The sequence below is a fragment of the Cetorhinus maximus genome, chromosome 1 (assembly GCF_964194155.1).
Source record: "Cetorhinus maximus chromosome 1, sCetMax3.hap1.1, whole genome shotgun sequence".
Taxonomy (NCBI): domain Eukaryota; kingdom Metazoa; phylum Chordata; class Chondrichthyes; order Lamniformes; family Cetorhinidae; genus Cetorhinus; species Cetorhinus maximus.
Genome location: NC_135879.1, coordinates 10,445,574 through 10,465,881, shown reverse-complemented (window position 1 = coordinate 10,465,881; position 20,308 = coordinate 10,445,574). Strand labels below are relative to the sequence as shown.

At 43.0% G+C, this 20,308-nt stretch overlaps 1 protein-coding gene across 1 annotated transcript in view; it reads right to left on the bottom strand.

The window, feature by feature from the left end:
• LOC144668063 (putative E3 ubiquitin-protein ligase HERC4) overlaps positions 1 to 20,019 on the bottom strand; it is a 51,173-nt gene extending 31,154 nt beyond the window's left edge. The window contains exons 1-10 of the mRNA XM_078529864.1: positions 19,638 to 20,019; positions 13,996 to 14,152; positions 12,629 to 12,705; positions 8,703 to 8,924; positions 6,009 to 6,100; positions 5,286 to 5,416; positions 4,324 to 4,478; positions 3,667 to 3,743; positions 3,175 to 3,275; positions 456 to 515 (exon numbers count right to left, since the gene is read on the bottom strand). Coding sequence (XP_078385990.1) covers positions 456 to 515; positions 3,175 to 3,275; positions 3,667 to 3,743; positions 4,324 to 4,478; positions 5,286 to 5,416; positions 6,009 to 6,100; positions 8,703 to 8,924; positions 12,629 to 12,705; positions 13,996 to 14,152; positions 19,638 to 19,818 — 1,253 coding nt within the window. The 5' untranslated portion in view covers positions 19,819 to 20,019. The remainder of the gene's footprint in view (positions 1 to 455; positions 516 to 3,174; positions 3,276 to 3,666; positions 3,744 to 4,323; positions 4,479 to 5,285; positions 5,417 to 6,008; positions 6,101 to 8,702; positions 8,925 to 12,628; positions 12,706 to 13,995; positions 14,153 to 19,637) is intronic.
• Between the last annotated feature and the right edge of the window lie 289 nt (positions 20,020 to 20,308).

The window sequence follows — 20,308 nt, the reverse complement described above, 5'->3', positions numbered from 1 at the left end:
AATTCCTAGAAGAGAGATGGAGTTAAAGGTACAAACTAATGGAGGGGAAGTATTTGATCAGAGGGAATTCTGGGCAATGAATTCCCAAACTCAACTTGACTGTGGGGGATGAAGACAATGGGGAGAGACAGACTCATCACTTAACTAAGCTCGATATTTTGACATAGAATGGACAGGACAGACGCAATAACCAAATCTGTTCAGTAAATCAGGTGACATTTCTACACAATCCTTTAGCTTCTCCAACCTTCAGCTTGTTCAGTTGTACAAACTTCCTCAAGAAAATTGTGTCAAATAAACACCAGAAAATAAAAGGTGTCTTCTTGACCTTTGACAAAAATCATTTAGTTTTGGTTTGGGCCTGAGGAATAATGCAATAAACTCAGATAGAATCTGTATCAAGTCTTATTAGAATATTTTGATGCTAATTGTTAGGCAATAGGACACTCATTTACCTGACATCCAGGAAACTTCCACACAGAGTTTGAGAAGAAGAAAATGCCCGAACGATTTCCCTGTAAACGAAATTCAGACAAATTTAATTTACATTATTGTATTTCGAACGTAGAGAGATGCCTATGGTCTGTTTGAACTATGGGTAATTCATTATTTTTTAAAATGTTAAATACTTGTACTAATTTATAGGCAATTCAAATTCTCAGTAACTGTACAGCTGGATCCTGTGAAAGATATGTTTTTCACAGCCTTCTATATAACAAGAGTAAACAGAAATAGTGACATTGAATGCTGCGCTAAGATCATGCTATGGCCATCTTCAACCAGGATTTTATTTAGAAAATGCATCAACTGAACCTGTAGAAACCGAGATGTGGTATGTTGTAAAATGTAACTACAGCAGCACTTGCTGGTGGGTGATTGAAAAATGTTGGGGAATTGAGTCCTCAAGTTTTGTACAGTACACCAATGTCCTTGACATGGTATCCAAAACAATATGAATTTTAGGCACATAGGAGCAGGAGTAGACCATTCAGGCTTTCGAACCTGCCCCACATTCTATATGATCCTGACTGATCTGATTGTCGTCTCAGCTCCACTTTCCTGTCTGCCCCCTCCCATAGCCCTTGACTCCCTTGCCTAACAAAAATCTGTCTAGCTCTTCCATAAATAAATTCAAAGGCCCAGCCTCCACCACATATAAAAGCTACAGTGCCCCAAAAATCCTCCAGTCCACTCCACTGATTGAAGTGTGGCTGAAGCACCACTGACCTCAGCTCCTGATCCTACCAGAGTATTCACATCTTCAATGGTATTAGGAACAGAGTTAGTTTTAAATAAGTTATATCTGTTTTGGTAGGTGTTAGGAATAAGTTATTGCTTTAAGTTTAAGTTTAATTTAAATGTTGTAGGTGTCTGTTAAGAAAGGGGAAACCTGGGTTTTGGTCACTTGAGAATGGTGTCTGCAGGTCTGTGGGTTTGTTTGTATATCTGTATTTTATGGAGGCTTTTTGATCCTAGAAGTGGTTTAGGGAAGTGAAAACAAAGTATGGAAACCTGTGCTGTTGCCTAGCCACAGGGGGCTCACAGAGACAGAGAAACAGAAAACAGTTTGAGTTTAATTGGCGATTATGCTCTAAGGCGAATGGAGCAGTTTAAGTCTCTCTCTAGCCAGACGTACTATCAGATTGTTGAGGAAAATAAGTTTAAGGACCTTAGATGAGTTGCTCGAAAGTTAAAGTAACAGTGAATGTCGAGTGAGTTCTGGAACGCAAGCGAGAGTTGTCAGCAGTCGACTGGGAAAAGGAACTGAAGGGACCAGGTCCTATAGGAAAAGGAGAAAGGTCTCAAGAAGACCTTTAAGTTAAGTCAAGGGACAAGGACAGGAATGTGGAACAAGATCCTGTTCAGTGAAGTTAAAGTAAGGAGCAGAGGAAAAGGCTCAAAATTAAAGAGAGAAAGCTGTGGGAAGCAGAATCAAGGCAAAGTGGGCTTGTGAGAAGCTAGAAGATCTGAGGAGACAGCCAAAGGTTGGTGTCTCCTTTCTACCGGCCTGTGAAGCAGTGGTGTTCTGTTGGCACGGCTGAGTATCTGAGAGAGAGAGAGAGAGAGAGAGCATGGAAGGCGAAGCTTGAGTGGCAATCCAGGGGAAAGGAGCATCAGGAGAGGAGGTTGAAACCCTGGAGGTGGATCCTTGTGGATGATGACCAAGTGAAAGTGTTGTTTGGGAGAAGATTCCAAAGTGACTTCTTCGAGCGTAGAGATTGGAAACCCTCGGGAGAACGACGTGGTTCCGTGAGACCAGTTGGCTCGCAGTGTGACAAGCGTCTGGGGGAGTTGATGAGAGATCCACCCCATAGTTTGGGGTGGCATCTGTCACTTGACCTTGGAGTGTAGTGTATCTGACCACAGGTCACCTATTGGTTCACATGGGCTGCATGCTTACTGTGAACATTAGAGTATAAGATAGATTTTTTGTAACCTGTGTTATCCTTATGAATCTGCACATATCTGTCAAGGTATGGTTGTGGGCGAAGGAGTACTGTAATATAGTTAATCTTTTTCTTGTTTAATAAATGTTTAATTCTTTCGATAAAAGTTCATCAGCGGACTCCTATGACTCTGTTCAGTAGCCACCCTTCATGTTTCTAAACAAAAAATAAAAGTTAGGATCTATCAAGCCAGGTCCCACCCAGGGATCTGACTTGTCCAGTAGTAACATCAACTGGGATCATAACAATGGCTGGTTGAGGAATGTCGGGTGCATCTTGGGAACCGATCTGGTGGCACAATGTTTGGAACTCTCTACCCCAAAGGGCTGTGGCTGCTCAGTTGTTCAGTATATTCAAGGCTGAGATCAATCGATTCTTGGAATCTAAGGGAACCAAGGAATCGGGATTAGGCAGGAAAGTAGAGATGAGGCTGACGATCAGCCATGATCCAATTGGATGGTGGAATAGGCTCGAGGGCACGTCTGGCTTACTCCTGCTCCTATTTCTTATGTTCTTAATAGATGTGTACCACAAGAGACTGGAACTTAATTTTTCTGATTGGTGTTATTTTAGCATTAGCATTAACCCATTTAAAATAGATGTGTTAATGCCAGACAACAGGTAATATTTACCATGTCTTTGCCCCGTGGAGTTTAATGAAAAATTCTGAAGGAAGTTATAGGGAAATTGGGGAAGGTAAATTGAACTTTTCAGGAAGATACATTACTTTCTTGTGTTTTTGTCCATTTTCTTCTCCAGTGAACTGTCCGCTGTCATGATTCTCTTCAAAGTATTGAATGAAGATTGGTCAACAGAGGGCAACAAATCCTAGACAGAAAAAAACAAGAGCGATAGATATCTATCTGTCCACATAGAACTCTGATAAGAAACACCAGATCTCCCCAGTAGAGACAATGCTCTTTCTCCTGCAATTCTCTTCCCTTCAAGTTTAGGTTCAATCACCTTGGAAAGTTACTATTGAACCTGTTTCCATCACATTTTCAGGTTAATCAATTAATTAAATTGAATTAAATAGTTAATTCATTAAATACTGTTTGAATAAAAAATGTAAAGTTATGTTTTAAATGTTAAGCACAATTATCTGAAATGTTTTTTGGCCAAATGAACATCCAGTCCCATTGTGTGGCCTTGCACCACCAATATCTCCTTATTGCAAAAAACACCACCATGTGGTCTTAAAATGTACTTCTCTTCTTACCACTTCATCACGGCACTCTGCAAAACTTTCGTCTCCTCCTGCAAAAATTCTTCTCACAGCTGGTTTGGTTGTATGACCTGTCAAATTGCATATAACACAGGTTATGCAGGCAGCAATGTCACTTAAAATATGTATCAGCCTGTTCCTCTCTACGTCATATGTTAATTTTACATCTGTGTCTCTTTCCTGTCATACTTTTCTGTTACAAACTCCTTTCTCAATAATTGTAGTGGAAAGTGCCTATGTAATTACACACTCAAATCTCTAAGATTCTGCAGTGCATCATTTGAGTAAGGATGTAATGACAGTGTAACGTGTTTACATAGGACATTTCCATTATAAATGTAGACATAGGAATTTATAACGTCAATATAAATAAAAAGTAGGATCGAACGTATGAGTTTAAAATGAGGACTAAATTATGCCTACACGTACTGCTTCAGTAATTCCCAGCAGCTAAGTCTCCTCCACCCGAAACTACATTTAGTTTGAATTCCCTGTGTACAATGTCACAGGAGGTTGACTTGCTTTACTTGTATTTTATATAAAATTAAATCAGTGCTGAAATTGCAGCAACCACATGCCAGTCTTGTTCAAATCTTTTCCGTACAATCTATACAGTGGAGTTATAAAAGTATAGAAGTTTACATTGCTTACCATTTTCCATTCCACTATTGTCAGGTGTGTCCATTATGTTGACAGGAAGAGGCACTAACTGATCGCTGGTCTCTCTGTTTCCCAACTGCCCATCCTCGCCACGGCCAAAAGAATAAATCTTACCAGACGATGGAACGAAGACAAGTGTGTGATAGCTGTTTAAAATATATATATGTATATCTGTAACTCTACATACCTTTCACCAGTGAGTTTCAAACAGTGCAAAGTCTCTGTTACTCTTAAAACATCGGTATTAGTCTCAGCTCAGTGCTTCAGGATAAGTAAGTGTGAATATTTACTCTTGCTGAACAGTAGGAAAGGTGTAATTCAAATGGAGCAGCTCCATTTCCCACTCATCCCTCATTTTAATGCTGCTGGCTCTGGTGGCCGATCAGGATCTCTCCAGACACTATCAGAAAATGGAAATTAGGGGTCCATAGGATCCTGGTGGAATGCTAACCCACTCTCAAGTGGTAACAAGCTGGTAAAGCTGTCAGAAAGCCAGTGAGAGCTTCTGAGGCGCATTAAGAAAACTTTCCTTCATAGGGTCACTCAGAGTAGTATTGATCCTCCAGGCCCCACAAGGAAAGTCCAGGCCTCTGCTGTCCCAGAGTTCCAAGCATCAATCCAAACCACACTCCCCACACAGAAATCTTGCTTCCAGCAGCCATTACATTGTGCCAGCCCAAATGTCCACTCACCATTCCTGCTTCTCATGCTTATACCATACACTGAGACATTACTTATTTCCAAGTGAGAAATGAGTCTTTTAGATTTCAATGTTCTTAAAATGTCACTGAACTCTATAGGCAATAAAATAGTTAACCAGATGGACTCGCACAGCAAATGGCCATTAACATTCAGTAACTAAAGATCTACTTAAATTCAAATCTTTCAGGTTCACACATAAGAGTGAATAAGATTTAGCTGCATTTTATTTTGCTGACATCTTACAAACTCACCTCCCACATGCTATCTGAGAAACTTTATTTCCAAACAGGCAGCCGACTAGACGAGGTTTGATCTCATCCTCTGTAGAGTTGTGTCCAAGTTGCCCATAACTCCCGGCCCCAAAGGTGAAAACAAGCCCATCCTAGAGGAGAAGACAATGACTTCAGGGCATGTAACATCTCATCGCAAGGAAAGCCTTTGGCACTGAAATATCAGTGGCCTACTGCTCTTTTATTAACTAGTGCACTTTAAACAGAATCTAGTGGTGGAAAACTGTTCCTTTAACTGATTCTATCTTGCGTGCATTCTTTCTCTCAGAGATCTAGAGTGAGCTCATCAAATATTTGTAAGAGAAGCAGTGCAATCAGAAAATATACCCCAATGTCTGTAATCGTAAATGAAATACTGTATATATTTGCCCTATAGTAACAGATTGAAGTTCTAACTTTGTGCTAATCCATGTGTAATAACTAAAGGTTATTCCATCCATCTTCTCTAGAGCTGGACTTAACTCAAGACTCACACATGGGATTCATGAGCCACTTACAAGGGACAAGGAGCTGAGGTGGTTCCCCATTGTCAACCCACAATTTTTATCACTGGGCTATTTTATCCTAGATAGGCTGCAACCAAGGCTAAAGGGTCCTCAACTGACATTTACAATGTGGAGATATCCCACACCTGAACAAGGAAAAATAATTGAGATTTTAATTTCAAATTCCTCCTGAACAAACCTTTGTCAGAACAGCCGTGTGCTCTTCTCCACAAGAGATATGGATGGTCTTCTTACACTCTAACAGCTTCACATAGTTGGGCTTATGTCTATCTGTAAGAAAGATTGAAAGAGCGATTAACTCACATTCTTCCTCCTATTTCCAAAGTGATAATCTGTTCTAAGGTATTTGGGAAAAAGTAATCAGAATGGATTCACCATAAAGTTTCCAAATGAAAACTATTAAAGGAGTCAAAATTACTGAGCCCTAATTTCTTGAAGTGAACATTCACAGCAAAGACTCAGAAGGGCCCATCAGGTAGATCAATGTTTTTTGAAGTGTCTGTGGACTTGGTTGGAGGAATGTGGGAAGCTTAAGATGAGCATTCAGAATGAAAATGGTCGGAGGAATGAATTGTAACTACTCTCGCCACTGAACAGGAACTTGGAATCAGGGAATCCTGGCCGCCAGCTCATGTGTGGTTTCTTCAACCACTTACGTCATCATTGAGCATCCTGAAACCTCAGCTCCCACCAAATTCCCAGTCCCTTCGCCGCTTCCCCTGCTTCCTCACATCCCCTCGCCGCTGGCTCACTTCTCTCCCGCTCTGTTCACCGCTTCTCCCTCCCTCCCCAAACCCGTGCCTGTCCCGTGGCCCATCATCGATCCCTTTGCTTCTGCTCTCCACGCTTTTCCTTTCCACTCATGACCAACTGTTCCACAGATGCGAGCCTGTGGCGAGGAGAGTAGCGATCGGGAGCAGGGGTATCGGGATGGAGGTAGGGCTGTGAGGAACCAGCAAGGGAAGTGCTGGAGGGCCACGGTGGCATGCGAGGGGCCGCAGGAGAAGCGGGAGGGAGCAGCAGTTGCGAGGAAATGAGAGGGTGCTGTGGGGAAATGCAAGAAGTGGAAAGGGGTGGCGGGGGTCCAACCAGAACAGTGATGTGTTGTCTTTTCCATCTTTGTTCAATCTTCGCCATTTTTAATGCAGGCAACTGCCTGGGTCATTGCAGCCGGTGACATCACAGGGTCTGAAACGACATCTGCACATGTGCAGGAAGTGCTCCCCCTAGTGTTATGGCATAATAAATACAGCTGTTGCAATGGGCATGTCTGAAATGTTAATTGTCGCTCAATGGAGATCTGAGCTCAATTGCTCATCCAACAGCATATGATAGCCCATCCTCTAAGCTGTCTGAATGAAGCTGAAGCAGACTGGTCTGTTCTGGGCCTTGATTCTGTAAATCAAAATCTCTTTCTTAATGTTGTCAAGCTACAGCTTCAGGAGACAACTCTTCGGTTTGTTCTATTGAGTTGTCCAACAACCAGATGAATGGAACTTTCCACTCTTATGCCAAATGACCAAAAGAGGACAAACTGCTTTCATGATCCTTCCCATTAACTTTGAGGAATCAAATAATCACTGCCATCATTGAACTAAAAGCTTCAGTAACACCTTTCAAACACTCTCATCACCTTCTTGTCACTAGCATTCAGCCAAGTCACACCTGAGAGAGAACTATTGTTCCTATTGTGCACTAGTTTAGTTTTGTTTCCATACCTTCCAAGTAATACTTAAATCTGTGAAAACTTCTCACTTTTTCACAATTCATTTCTTAATCCTATTTAAACAATAGGTTGTCAGGAATCCAAAAATACTCGAAACTCTCAACCAAACAATGAAAATTGTCAAGATGCTTTGATTTTCCGACAACGCCCAACTGAACTGAACTAAGAGGTTTCTTCTTGTGTTCTCCTACTATGTTCGAAAGCACCTGTTGTGTTTCTGTTTCAGTGAAACATTGATTAATGAATCACATAGGAAGGCATTTCTGCCTCAGTACTCATTTAACTGGTGACGTTCAAGAGCATATTGGAGCAGATTTTATGGTTGTAATGACTGAGAAACTGTCAGCAAGAAACACCTTTTTTAAAATTAATATGTGGGATGTGGGCGCCACTGGCAAGGCCAGCACTTATTGCCCATCCCTAATTGCCCTTGAGAAGGTGGCGGTGAGCTGTCTTCTTGAGCTGTTACATTCCCTATGGTTTACAGTTACAATCACTGTGAATCTGTCAGCAAAAAACACTTATTTTTGGAATTCACTGATTTTATGGAATCTTCTATTTTTTATGCTATTAGTTTCATTGTAAAAACACTTGAAGAAATTAAGTCTTGCTGAATGAGGCTTACCTTTTTTCTTAAAACAGCGTAGTAAGCCAAAACTACTTACGAACAACTTCTCTGGCTCTGAAAATCTAATTTTATATTTATGGAACACCAAATTTCTCCCTTCCATGCTATATTCCATTGGCTTTTTAAATAGCTTTAAGAAATAATTTGTCTAAGATAGTTCAGTTTCTTCCTTAATCCAATGCCTATGTCCAATCATTATTTTACCTTGTTACTTCCTGATTTTCTGTCAGTGAGAATCCTTCAAAGTGATTGGCTGCTAAGCCTGCTTGCTGACATCACTGATTGCTGGTGCCAGAATGAAATTCACATCAGGAAAAGTGAAACCCATGCAACAGAGATCACTAAGTCATTGTGGGCAGATTTCTTTGAGACCCATGATGAGCACCATCATTTCGCCACTGGCTGCAAAATCTGGGCCTTTGTTAAAGGATTCCCTGGTGTGGGGCAGATGTAAAGCTCAGGAAATGGAAGCAACAGAAAGGAAAAGGAGGGACAATAGTTTTTGGAAACGCTCTTACCTTCTGTGTCCTTGAGCCCCAGCTGCCCGTGATTGTTTCTCCCCCAGCCGAACACGGCCCCCGAGAGAGACAGGGCGAAGCTGTGTTCTCCTCCTGCGGTGATCTGAGCCACTGGCATCCCAGTGAGAGATGTCACACACTGAGGGCTGTCCTCGGAGCCACCTTTCGTACCAAGGCCGAGCTGGCCATAAGTGTTCTGTCCCCAGGCAAAGAGTTTGCCACCTTTCAACAGAAGACAAATGAGGAAAAAAAATTACCTTCGGGTTCTAATAAATGTATTCTAATTTTGAAATGATTATGTTTAACTCCTACAAGAAAACTGAAAAATAGGAAAAATGGTTTCTACTTTAACCTCATTCCTATAAAGTACTGAATATTAATAATGTTCAGGATATTAAACATTTAATTATAAATAACAAACAAACCAATTCTCCTGCAGTCCATATACCTCAGTATTTACTGTTCCATTCAGTGGTGTTGTACCCAGCTTTGAATCAGAAGATGAAGGGCTTAAGCCCCACACCTGACAGCCTTGGTAAATGGAGACTAGAATATGGTCTCTAAATATGTCCCTGGACTCCAGGCAGACTACTCAAATCTAGCTGCAGTGACCACTCGCTCAGTGATACTATTCTCTGAGTCAGAAAAGATTGAGTTTGGCCCCCACTCCAGGCAGCCTTGGCAAGCGGAGACCAGAGCACTAGCTCTGAATGGTGGTCCAGTGGGGGTACTAGTGCCTGATAGTTGTGTGTTGCTCCATCCCTTAGTAAAGAGTAGATGGGACTCTTTATCCTTTGTTGCTGCTGCCCACCTGGGAGAAGATGCCCTAATGATCAAAATCAACGGCCAGGATTTTACAATCGGCATGCGGGGGTGGGTCCAACACGCGGCATGTAAAATGACGCGCAATGACGTTGGGCGTGCGTCCCGATGTCATTGTGCTGTCTCACAATGTTCCGTTTGGCGGGCGCACGCCGGAGTTGGCTGCGTGCCCGCCAACGATTAAAGGGCCTGTTAAGGCCACTAAGGAACTAATTAATTTCAAGTTTACGCTGCCTGTCCAAACTAATGCTTGGCGGGCATGTGAAACGGCCACGCAGCCTTTACATGTTTTTTAAGAAACCTCACCCACGAGCGGGGCGAAGTTTCCTAAAGCTTTTACAAATAGAATGAAAACTTTTTTTTTTAAAAATAAAAACATGTCCCATCTCATGTGACACAGTCACAGGAGGGGACGTGTCTCATTAAATTTTCATTGCATTTAGTTATTTTTTTTCAAAAGCGCTTCAGTCTCCCTGAGGCACCTCTGGGGTAACCCAGGGAGATCGAAGCGCTCTTTCGCGCATGCGCTGGACCCGACTCTCCCTCGATGCCCCCCCCCCCCCCGCCGCCCGCACAGGTAGCACTCAGCGCGACTGCTCACGTATTACACTGAGCGGGCCTTCATTGGCACACCCGTGTAAAATGGCGGTGCGGAGCTGATCCCAGGCGGCAGTGGGCTCTGCAATCGCCCCCGCCCGCTCCTGCTCAAAGTGGGAAAAATTCTGCCCATTGCGCTACGCAATGTGGAAACCACCTCAGCGACTCTTCCTCTGTATGTGGCTTGCGAATCACCATGTGTGGGGCTTGCGGTAGCACCTGTCTGGGGGCAGAACACAAGGGACTGACTGACGGACACTGTCCCCGACTTTCTCCTGTTAAATAGTTTTGGCAGGAGAATAATATCAGTCCTTTCTCTGATTGTGAGTTCAAATCCCAACATGGCAGTTCCAGAATTTGAATTCAGTTAAAAAAAAAAACTGGAAATATAAATCTGTCTTTTCTTTGCCCTCTGAAGCTAGCCTAGCAATCCACTTAGTTGTGCCAAACCATTAAATCGAGGTAATTAAGCATAAGACTGGCCAGCGATGTCTGCATCCAGAGAATAGGAAAAAAAGATGGTTTTCTTTATTCATTCATGGGATGTGGGCGTCGCGGGCTAGGCCAGCATTTATTGCCCATCCCCACCTTGAGAAGGTGGTGGTGAGCTGCCTTCTTGAGCTGCTGCAGTCATCCAGGCAAGTGGAGAGTATTCCAACACACTCCTGACTTGTGCCTTGTAGATTGTGGACAGGCTTTGGGGAGTCAGGAGGTAAGTTACTCGCCACAGGATTTCTAGCCTCTGACCTGCTCTTGTAGCCGCAGTATTTATATGGCTTAGTTGAACCTTTTCAGGTTGAAGGTACGAAAGGAAAATGTTTGGGGGTATTGTTTTGTATGAAATTTTTATAAAAAGGCTTGCATTCATATAGCAACCACAAAGGTGAATTTTTGTAGCCCAAGGAGCATAGAGTCAATGAAGCATTTTGGAAGCGTGGCTGCTATAGCGTAGCGGTTTGTGGTGCTGTGGTAGTGTCCCTAGCTTTGAGCCAGAAGCTCCAGGTTTGAGTCCCAAGCCAGGACTTGATGGCCATGAAAGGTGTGTTCATAACGTGGCCAAAAGACTGATAATGAACGTGAAAATCCTTTCAATACGTCTGAGGTAGGTGGTAAGAGTGGGCGAGCCTTCTGGTCAGCCAGACCCTGCAGATGGCAATTGCAAGCCACTACAGTACCTTTCCAAGCATAAACATGGACATCCATGGTTGCTAATGGCCTCTTAGAGTATGGTACCTGAAGAGGGGGTTCCCTATTGTAATATAGGAAAAGTGACAGCCAATCTGCATACATTTGATCTGTTTTCTTTGTAGGGTTTCTGTTTTTCCACATTACCGTTGCAACAAATGGTCCTACTAATAAAACCAGGAGCAGGCCAGCAACAGCCAGTAGGATCACAGCATTATAACTTGGCAGGAAAACAGCAATGTGATAATGACTAAATAATCGATTTTTGTAATGTTGATTGCCGGATAAATATTGGACAGGGTACCAAGGATAACTACCCTGCTCTTCTTCAAAATAGTGCCATGGGGTCTAATATATCCACCTGAAAGGGCAGACAGGGACTTGGTAGAACATTTCATCCAAATGACAACACCTCCAACAACCTGCAGCAACCTTTAATACAGCACTGGAGTAACAGCCTTTGTTTTTGTTGTGTACAAGTCCAGGGGTGGAATTTTACGGGCAGCGGGATTTTACCTTCCCGCCGAAGCCAATGAGGTTTAGAATGTCTCGCCGCGTTTTGCGGCCCCGTCCATGCCAAAACGGGGCCATGAAATTCTGCCCCAGGATTGGGACTTAAACCCACAATCTTCTGCGCCAGAATCAAGGATGCAACAAACTGAGCAACAGCTTGTATAGATGGCCAGGTCAAAGAATTATCTACTTGTGGGGGCATGGGGGCGGCAGGAAAGGTGCATTACCAAAAACTGACGATAGGTTCCTGCTCTAATATAAACAAAAAGCACTGGGAAAATTCAGCAGATCTGGCAGCACTGTAGAGAGGGAGAGCAACGGACTTAATGTTTTGAGTCCAAATTGACTCTTCTTTGGAACACCCTTCTTCAGTTCAAAAGAAGAGTCACATTGGACTCGAAATGTTAACTCTGTCTCTCTCTCCACAGATGCTGCCAGACCTGCTGAGGTTTCTTCAGTGCTTTCTGTTTTTATTTCAGATCTCCAGCATCTGCAGTATTTTACTACTTTTTTAATTGGCTCCTGTTCCTTCTTAGTTTCTCAATGAGATAAATTAGGTTAAGATTAAACAGAAGAACAGTCATTATTTTTATGTGAGGTACCCTAGATTGGTTTGACCTTTGCTGCACCTGGTGTAAATTTGACCTTTTCCTAAATACAAACACTCCAATATTAATCATGAATTTGACAATCACGTTACAAATGATGCTAAATTCAGACTTGGTTCGCCACTGGACTAGGTGCACAGCTCCTTAATTTTAATCTGCTTATAGTAAATTACAACAAGTATATTTTAGTTAAATTTTTACCTTTGGACAGTGCCAGTGAGTGATGGTTTCCACAGGCCACTTGAATTATGTTTGTCTCACTCAAACTCTTCAGTAACCTAAACATAAGTAAAACATAAACATAATAACACATCATTTCTAAATCTTTCTCAGGAACATATCTCATCTGTTTCTTTTTTTTTAATGAAAGTTAGAGCACGTCATCATTGGGCTTTAATATGTAACTGCACGCTGGTAGATTTTCTGTTATCCTTGTGTCTCTGTATGAGCACAGGGAGCAAACACAAAGTCTACAGTTTATCAGAGAGATATCACTCAATAAACAGTTGCCGAGTCCACCCAAGTGAGTTAGTGAGTCAGCCTGGGTTCAGCTGGTAGTACTCTTGTCGACTAAATTATAAAGTTATAAATTCAAGTCCCACTCCAGAGACTTGAGCACATAATCAGCGCTGACACTTCAGGGCAGCACTGACACATAGGAGGCAGAGAGTGTTTGATGACAAAGACCTCCGCAAGTCAACAAACGTCTTAGTGTACAGGGCAGTTGTTGTCACCACACTCCTGTACTGCAGTGAGACCTGGACTGTGTGTCAGCGACACATAGGAATGCTAGACAAATTCCATCAGCAATGCATCTGCCACATCCTTTGGATTCAATAGGAGGACTATGGAAGAAATGCTAGTGTTGAAGCCAGCTCCACAAGGATTCGGGGAAAACTGCAAAATCAACTTCAATGGACTGCACACTGTGTCCAGATAGCCGAAAACAGCCTCCTCCACCAGGTCTTGTTCTCTCAACTCTCAAAGGTCCATCATTCCAGGGGAGGATAAAGAAAATGCTTCAAAGACACTCTGAAGCTCTCCTTAAAGCACAGCAGCATTGACATTAATGACTAGGAGGAGCTTTCTACCAATTGTACCAAATGGACACAACTTGTCTATCAATTTGCATCACGCTTTGAGTCACAAAGTCTCAATGATGGGATGGAGCAGTGGTAGAGAAGGAAAGGACAGGAAGCAAATCCTGCACTCTGGATCCCACTACCTCGTGTGATGGTCTGCCCCATGTGCCCAAAGATCTGTGGGTTAAGAACCACCCTATTCAGTCACACGAAGACCCATGGCAGAAACTCACAACCTAGGGTAGACATCATGCTATAGGGTCAGCCGCTGCAGTACTGACAGAGTCCGGCACTGTCTTTCCAATAAGACACTAACATCTTGACAACTTTTTCCTTGTACCTGTTGCATCTAAGTGCTAAGTTCTATCATTATTTTAACATCTTCTAACATTTAGACAACAACTCAATTTACAACACAATGGTGCAGAATTAAATAAAAACATCATTTTTTATACTTAAAGCCACCAGGAATAAAGTAACTCTTACTGTGGTTTCATTATGGAGAATTCTTTTGTTTTAGCTGCAGTTTCCTTTGAGTTAACTTCACTGTGAAAAACAGTCCCTGCTTTAGAAAGGAACAGAATGTGGGATGTTCCACTCTCCGCAAAGTGGATTTTCTGCTTCCTGAATTGAGCGAAATGTCCTACAGGGAAAGAATGAAAACAGAATATTAATATATAAGGACACAGTGCTTTGTGACTGGACTAATAATTGAGAGGATGTGAGCTGAAATCCCACCATTACTGTTTGAGAATTTGGATTCATTTTTAAAAAATCAGTTACCATGAAGCTGTCTGATTGTCGTAACCCACCTGATTCACTAATGTCTGTTAGGGAGGGAAACCTGCTGACCATTGCCAGCCACTATATGAGATTGCAGTCCCACACCAATGTGTTTCACTCTGAACTGCCCTCTAAAATGACCCAGGAAGCCACTTAATCACATCAAAACATGACATGAAGACCCACCAATGTGTTCACCTAAGGTCAACTAAGGATGAGCAATAAATATCAACCTTGCCAGTGCTGCCCAAATCCCAGTAATGAATAAAAAAAATCTAGCAAACTATACTGACAAATTAAATTCAAAGGGGTAGTTGTGTCTAGCCGCTGTCAAGTTACCAGCAAATGGAGCTGTAACAACATTGGTCACTTCACTGGAATTATACAAGGTTTAAAGGACCATGTTATGAGGGCAGTTTCCATTAGGTTGCATAAACTTGAGTAATTCAGTTGAGATATTTAAAGTGATAAAGGGATTCAATAGTTTCTCTGCATCTATTCTATTTCCTCTGGTAGGGGAATCTGGAACAAAGCAACACAAATTTAAAAGGAGAGCCAGGCCATTTGGGAGTGAAATGAGGAAACATTTCTTAAACAAAGAGCAGTGAGATCTGGAACTAAATACCCAATAGGCTGTGGATGTTGAGTCCATTAAAATTCTCAAGACTGAGATTGATGAATTTTATTCGGTAAGGGTATCGAGGAATAGCTGAGTAAATGGAATTGAGGTACGGGCCAGCTGGGATCTAACTGAACGGTGGAACAGGTTTCAGGGGCTGGATGGTCTTCTCCTGTTCCGATGAATACGCTCAGTGAAACCACTTGGAAATGCTGTTGGTCACTAACAACTGATTACACACTTCACAGAATCAAAAATTGTTATGGTGCAGAAGGAGGCCATTCGGCCCATCGTGGCTCTCCAAATGAGCATTATGCCTTAGTGCCATTCTCCTGCCTTTTCCCCGTAACCCTGCACATTGTTTCTATTTAAATAATCAGCTAATGCCCTCTTGAATGCCTCGATTGAACCTGCCTCCACCACACTGCCAGGCAGTGCATTCCAGACCCGAACCACTCGCTGTAGAAAAGTTTTTTTTCACATCACATTTTCTTCTTTTGCAAATCACTTTAAATCTGTGCCCTCTCGTTCTCAATTTTTTAAGAGCAGGAACAGTTTCTCCCCATCTACTCTGTCCAGCCATCTCATGATTTTGAACACCTATATCAAATCTCATCTTAGCCTTCTCCTCTCCAAGGAGAACAATCCCAACTTCTCAAATCTATCTTCATAACTGAAGTTTCTCATCCCTGGAACCATTGTTGTGAACCTCATCTGGACTCACTCCAATGCATTCATATCCTTCCTAAAGTGGCATGCCTAAAACTGCACACAATACTGCAGCTGAGGTCTAACTAGTGTCCTATACAAGTTCAGCATAACCTCCTTGCCTTTGTACTCTATGCCCCTATTAATAAAGCCTATAATACTGTACACTTTACTAACTGCTCTCTCCACCAGTCCTGCCACCTTTTATGACTTATGCGTGTATACACCCAGGTCCCACTGCTCCTGCACACTCTTCAGAATGTACCCCCTATTTTATATTGCCTATGCATGTTCTTCCTACCAAAATGCTGTGAGCTGAGAGTGACTGCCCTTGACATCAAGGCAGCATTTGTCTGACTGTGGCACCAAGGAACCCTAGCAAAACTGGAGTCGATGGGAATCAAGGGGAAAACTCTCTGCTGGTTGGAGTCATACCTGGCACAAAGGAACATAGTTGTGGTTGTTGGAGGTCAATCATCTCAGTTCCAGGGCATCACTGCAGGAATTCCTCAGGGTAGTGTCCTAGGCCCAAACATCTTCAGCTGCTTCATCAATGAACTCCCTGCCATCATAAGGTCAGGATTGGGGGTGTTTGCTGATGATTGCACAATGTTCAGCACCATTCGTGACTCCTCAGATACTGAAGTAGTACATGTCCAAATGCAGCAAGACCTGGACAATATCCAGGCTTGCGCTGACAAATGGTAAGTAAAATTCACACCACACAAGTGCCAGAAAATGACCATCTCCAACAAGAGAGAAGCTAACCATCGCCCCTTGACATTCAAGGGCATTACCATCGCTGAATCCCCCACTATCAACATCCCGGGGGTAACCATTGACCAGAAACTGAACTAGACTAGCCATATAAATACTGTGGCTACAAGAGCAGGTCAGAGGCTAGAAATCATGCGACAAGTAACTCACATCCTGACTCCCCAAAGCCTGTCCACCATTTACAAGGCACAGGTCAGGAGTGTGATGGAATACTCTCCACTTGCCTGGATGAGTGCAGCTCCAATAATACTCAAAAGCTTTGACACCGTCCAGGACAAAGCAACACGCTTGACTGGCACATTCACAAACATTCACTCCCTCCACCACCGACGCACAGTAGCAGCAGTGTGTACTATCTACAAGATGCACTGCAACAACTCACCAAGGCTCCTTTGGCAGCACCTTCCAAACCCACGACCGCTACCATATAGAAGGACAAGGACAGCAGACACATGGGAACACCACCACCTGGAAGTTCCCCTCCAAGCCACTCACCATCATGACTTGGAAATATATCGCCATTCCTTCACTGTCGCTGGGTCAAAATCTTGGAGATCTCTCCCTAACAGCATTGTGGGTGTACCTACACCACATGGACTGCAATGGTTCAAGAAAGCAGCTCACCTCCACCTTCTCAAGGGCAATTCGGGATGAGCAATAAATGCTGGCCCAGCCAGTGACACCACATCCCATAAATTAATTTTTAAAAATAAATCACCTCACACTTCTCTGCATTAAACTTCATCTGCCACCTATCTGCCCATTCCCCCAATTTATCTATGTTCTTATGAAATTCTAAGCTAACTTCCTCACAGTTTACAATGCTTCCAAGTTTTGTATCATCCGCAGACTTTTAAATTGTCCCCTGCACACCAAGATCTAGATCATTAATAGATCATGAAAAGCAAGGGTCCCAATATCGACCCCTGGGGAACTCCTTCCTCCAGCCTGAAAAATATCCATTAAGCATTATTCGCTGTTTCCTATTACTCAGCCAATTTTGTATTTGTGTTGCTACTGTCCATTTTACTCCATGAGCTATTACTTTTCTCACAAGTATGTTGTGTGGCACTTTATCGAATGCCTTTTGAAAGTCTATGTACACCACATCAACAGCGTTACCCTCATCAACCCTCTCTTTTTTACCTCTTCAAAAAACTCTAGCAAGTTAGTTAAACACGATTTCCCCATTGAAACTCCATGTTTTTTCTTCCTAATGAACCCACATTTTTCCATGTGATGGCTACTTCTATCCTGAATCATTGTCTCTAGTAGCTTTCCCACCACTGAAGTTAAACTGACTGGTCTGTAATCGCTGGGCTTATCCTTACAACCTTTATTGAACAAGGGCGTAATGTTTGCAATCCTCTTGTCTTCTGGCACCTCCCCTGAGTCTAGGGAAGACTGAAAGACTATTGCCAGTGTCCCTGCAATTTCCATTCTTACTTCCTTCAATGTCCTTTGGATGCATCTCATCCGGTCCCGGTGCCTTGTTAACTTTAACTACCGACAGTTTATCCAACGCTTCCTCCTTGTAGACCCGAGTTTGAACTTTTCAACTCCTTCCTCTCCCGGCAGGTTTCTCACCAAAATAATTTTGTTGACTTTGCATTAATTGAGGGAACAATGTTAGGAAAAGGAGCACTTCCCATTTGAGGTTCATCCTCCCTGCCTTCCTTGGTAACCAAAATTGTTCCCCAAAATCCCCCAGGAACATGGGGACCTGTGTGCCTGGAGTGAGAAAGTTGTCAGCTGCTCCAGGAATGAGCCCTGGGGAATTTTATTGATGCCATCCAGGCCTGACAGGCCAATCTTAAAAAAGAACCCACAGGATATGGATGAGTTTCCTCGCCACCTACTCACTGGTGTAGGTCAAAATGCCAACTAGTCATCTCCTGGGAGGGTAATTAACCTGGGTGATGATAACTGCCCAATCGCCTGGAGGGTTAAAATTAGGCCCCGTTGTGTAAGTTGTCCACAATATAGTTGTGACACAAACAATACATAGATCTTGTTAATTTAATCAATTCAGTGCAAAATAATAAGTTTGACCAACACTTTATAACATGAAGATGTGTGGTCATGTTCTGTTTCTTCATAGTTGACACTGTCAGCTCAAACTCAGTTGGTTGTCCATGGCCAAATCTACCTCCTCACTTGACGGCAGGGACTTCCAAGCTGTTTGTCACGACTGCACTGTGGGGTCTGGAGCTCTGAGGCATCAATGGCTGCGTGGAGCTCAGACTGAATGTTAACAGCTGTGAGGCCCCTTTAAATCCTTGCTTCCCCCCTATTGGTGAATGTGGCCTTCGATCTTTGAGACCCGATTGCTGCCGCAAAAAAAACAGCTGTGAAAAGGTGGTAAAAACAGTTTCAACAATTTCCACTGCGATGAACTTCTCCCCACACCGACCCAGTTCAGGGGCCAAACTGTCCCAGCCGCTCTCCTGCCCAGCAGTGAAATCTACCCCCCATCCCACCCCTGGGGGTACTGAAGTCTGAGGCATTAAAATGGGGTCACGTTGGAGAAAAAAAAATAATTCCAGATGTAAGAAATAAGGTCAGCATCAAAACAATCTCTCCTCTGGTCAACTCCAGTGAGAAAATGGTCCATTTAGGGAATTGACAGGTTATGAAACTCGCAGCGGGATCCAGTCATTTCACCAAGTTCCTGCTAATGGTGCAACATTAGCTTTAACAAGCGCTGGGTTAAAGCACTAAAGGTCTCTATTGAGAGCCGAGCTCAGTGTTGCTGCTGCAGTTGTCACTGTGACTCAGAGAAACGAAACTGAAACTGACCAGAATCATATGAGGAGAATTGGTTCGGGCGGGGAAGGGGAGATAAGGAGGAAAACGAAACCGCATCGGTCTGGATAGTTCCGGCACCTGACACCCAGATACTATCCCCCCGCATTATAATCGTCACCCAAATTATAACCGAAACCTAAACCATAACCACTTTTAAAAAGAATGCGATGCGGGGGGATGGAAAACAGAACATTAAATTAAACATTAAATATAATTCCTGGTGCAAATCTGAATGAATTACCAAAAGAGTCACACAAGAACTTAATATTGATAATAATACAGGATCTATCAAATATATAGTTTGCTACAAACTCTGAACACTTTATTTACTTTACAATAGTTTAATTAAATCAGGTGTCGTGTCAGCCAATTTTAAATATAATAATTTAATTTTAAAACATTCTCTTTCCTATCGCAGACAGGATTTCCTTACCAGGCTTTGTTTGCTTCTTCCATCCACGGACTCTGGTATAAACGTTTCCATTTTCCAACACAAACACAGTGAATCCGTCCCGGCTGCACACATGCTGAACTCTCTCCCCTTTGAGAACTTCCCGTGTCTGTGAGGCGTCTTTCTGCCCGGTCACCCAGCTCAAGTTCCCCCAACACAACATGTTGCCCCCACTCTTCCCTCTCTCTGTCGGCACTGGGCTCCTCTTTATTATTCCTCCCTCCAACAATCGGGAACCGAGGGAGAGGGAGAGAAAAATAAATTCACCGCAGAGATCTAGCTGTCAGACAGATTTAAAAGCTCGTCCCGGTGCTACGACAACACAGATTCAATGCAACTGCCTCTGACAATCTCACAGAATATGTTTATTTAGAGCATTCCTTTCCCTGGCCCCGCCTCCCACAGGGCGAGCCAATGGCAACAGGAATTGAATTGTTTGGGGGAAGTAACATTCCGATTGTATTCAGGCACTGATTCATAGTCGGAGTCAGCTGTTATGGTCCTGGACCATATTGCTCCTCTCACCCACAGGATGTCATAATGTTGTCGAGCTGCTACAACATTAAGGATGTCATGTGTCTATGTGGTGCAGAGCGTCAGTGTAGATGGGGGACTGCTTTATGTTTGGCATCTGCACTCTCCATGACTCTTAT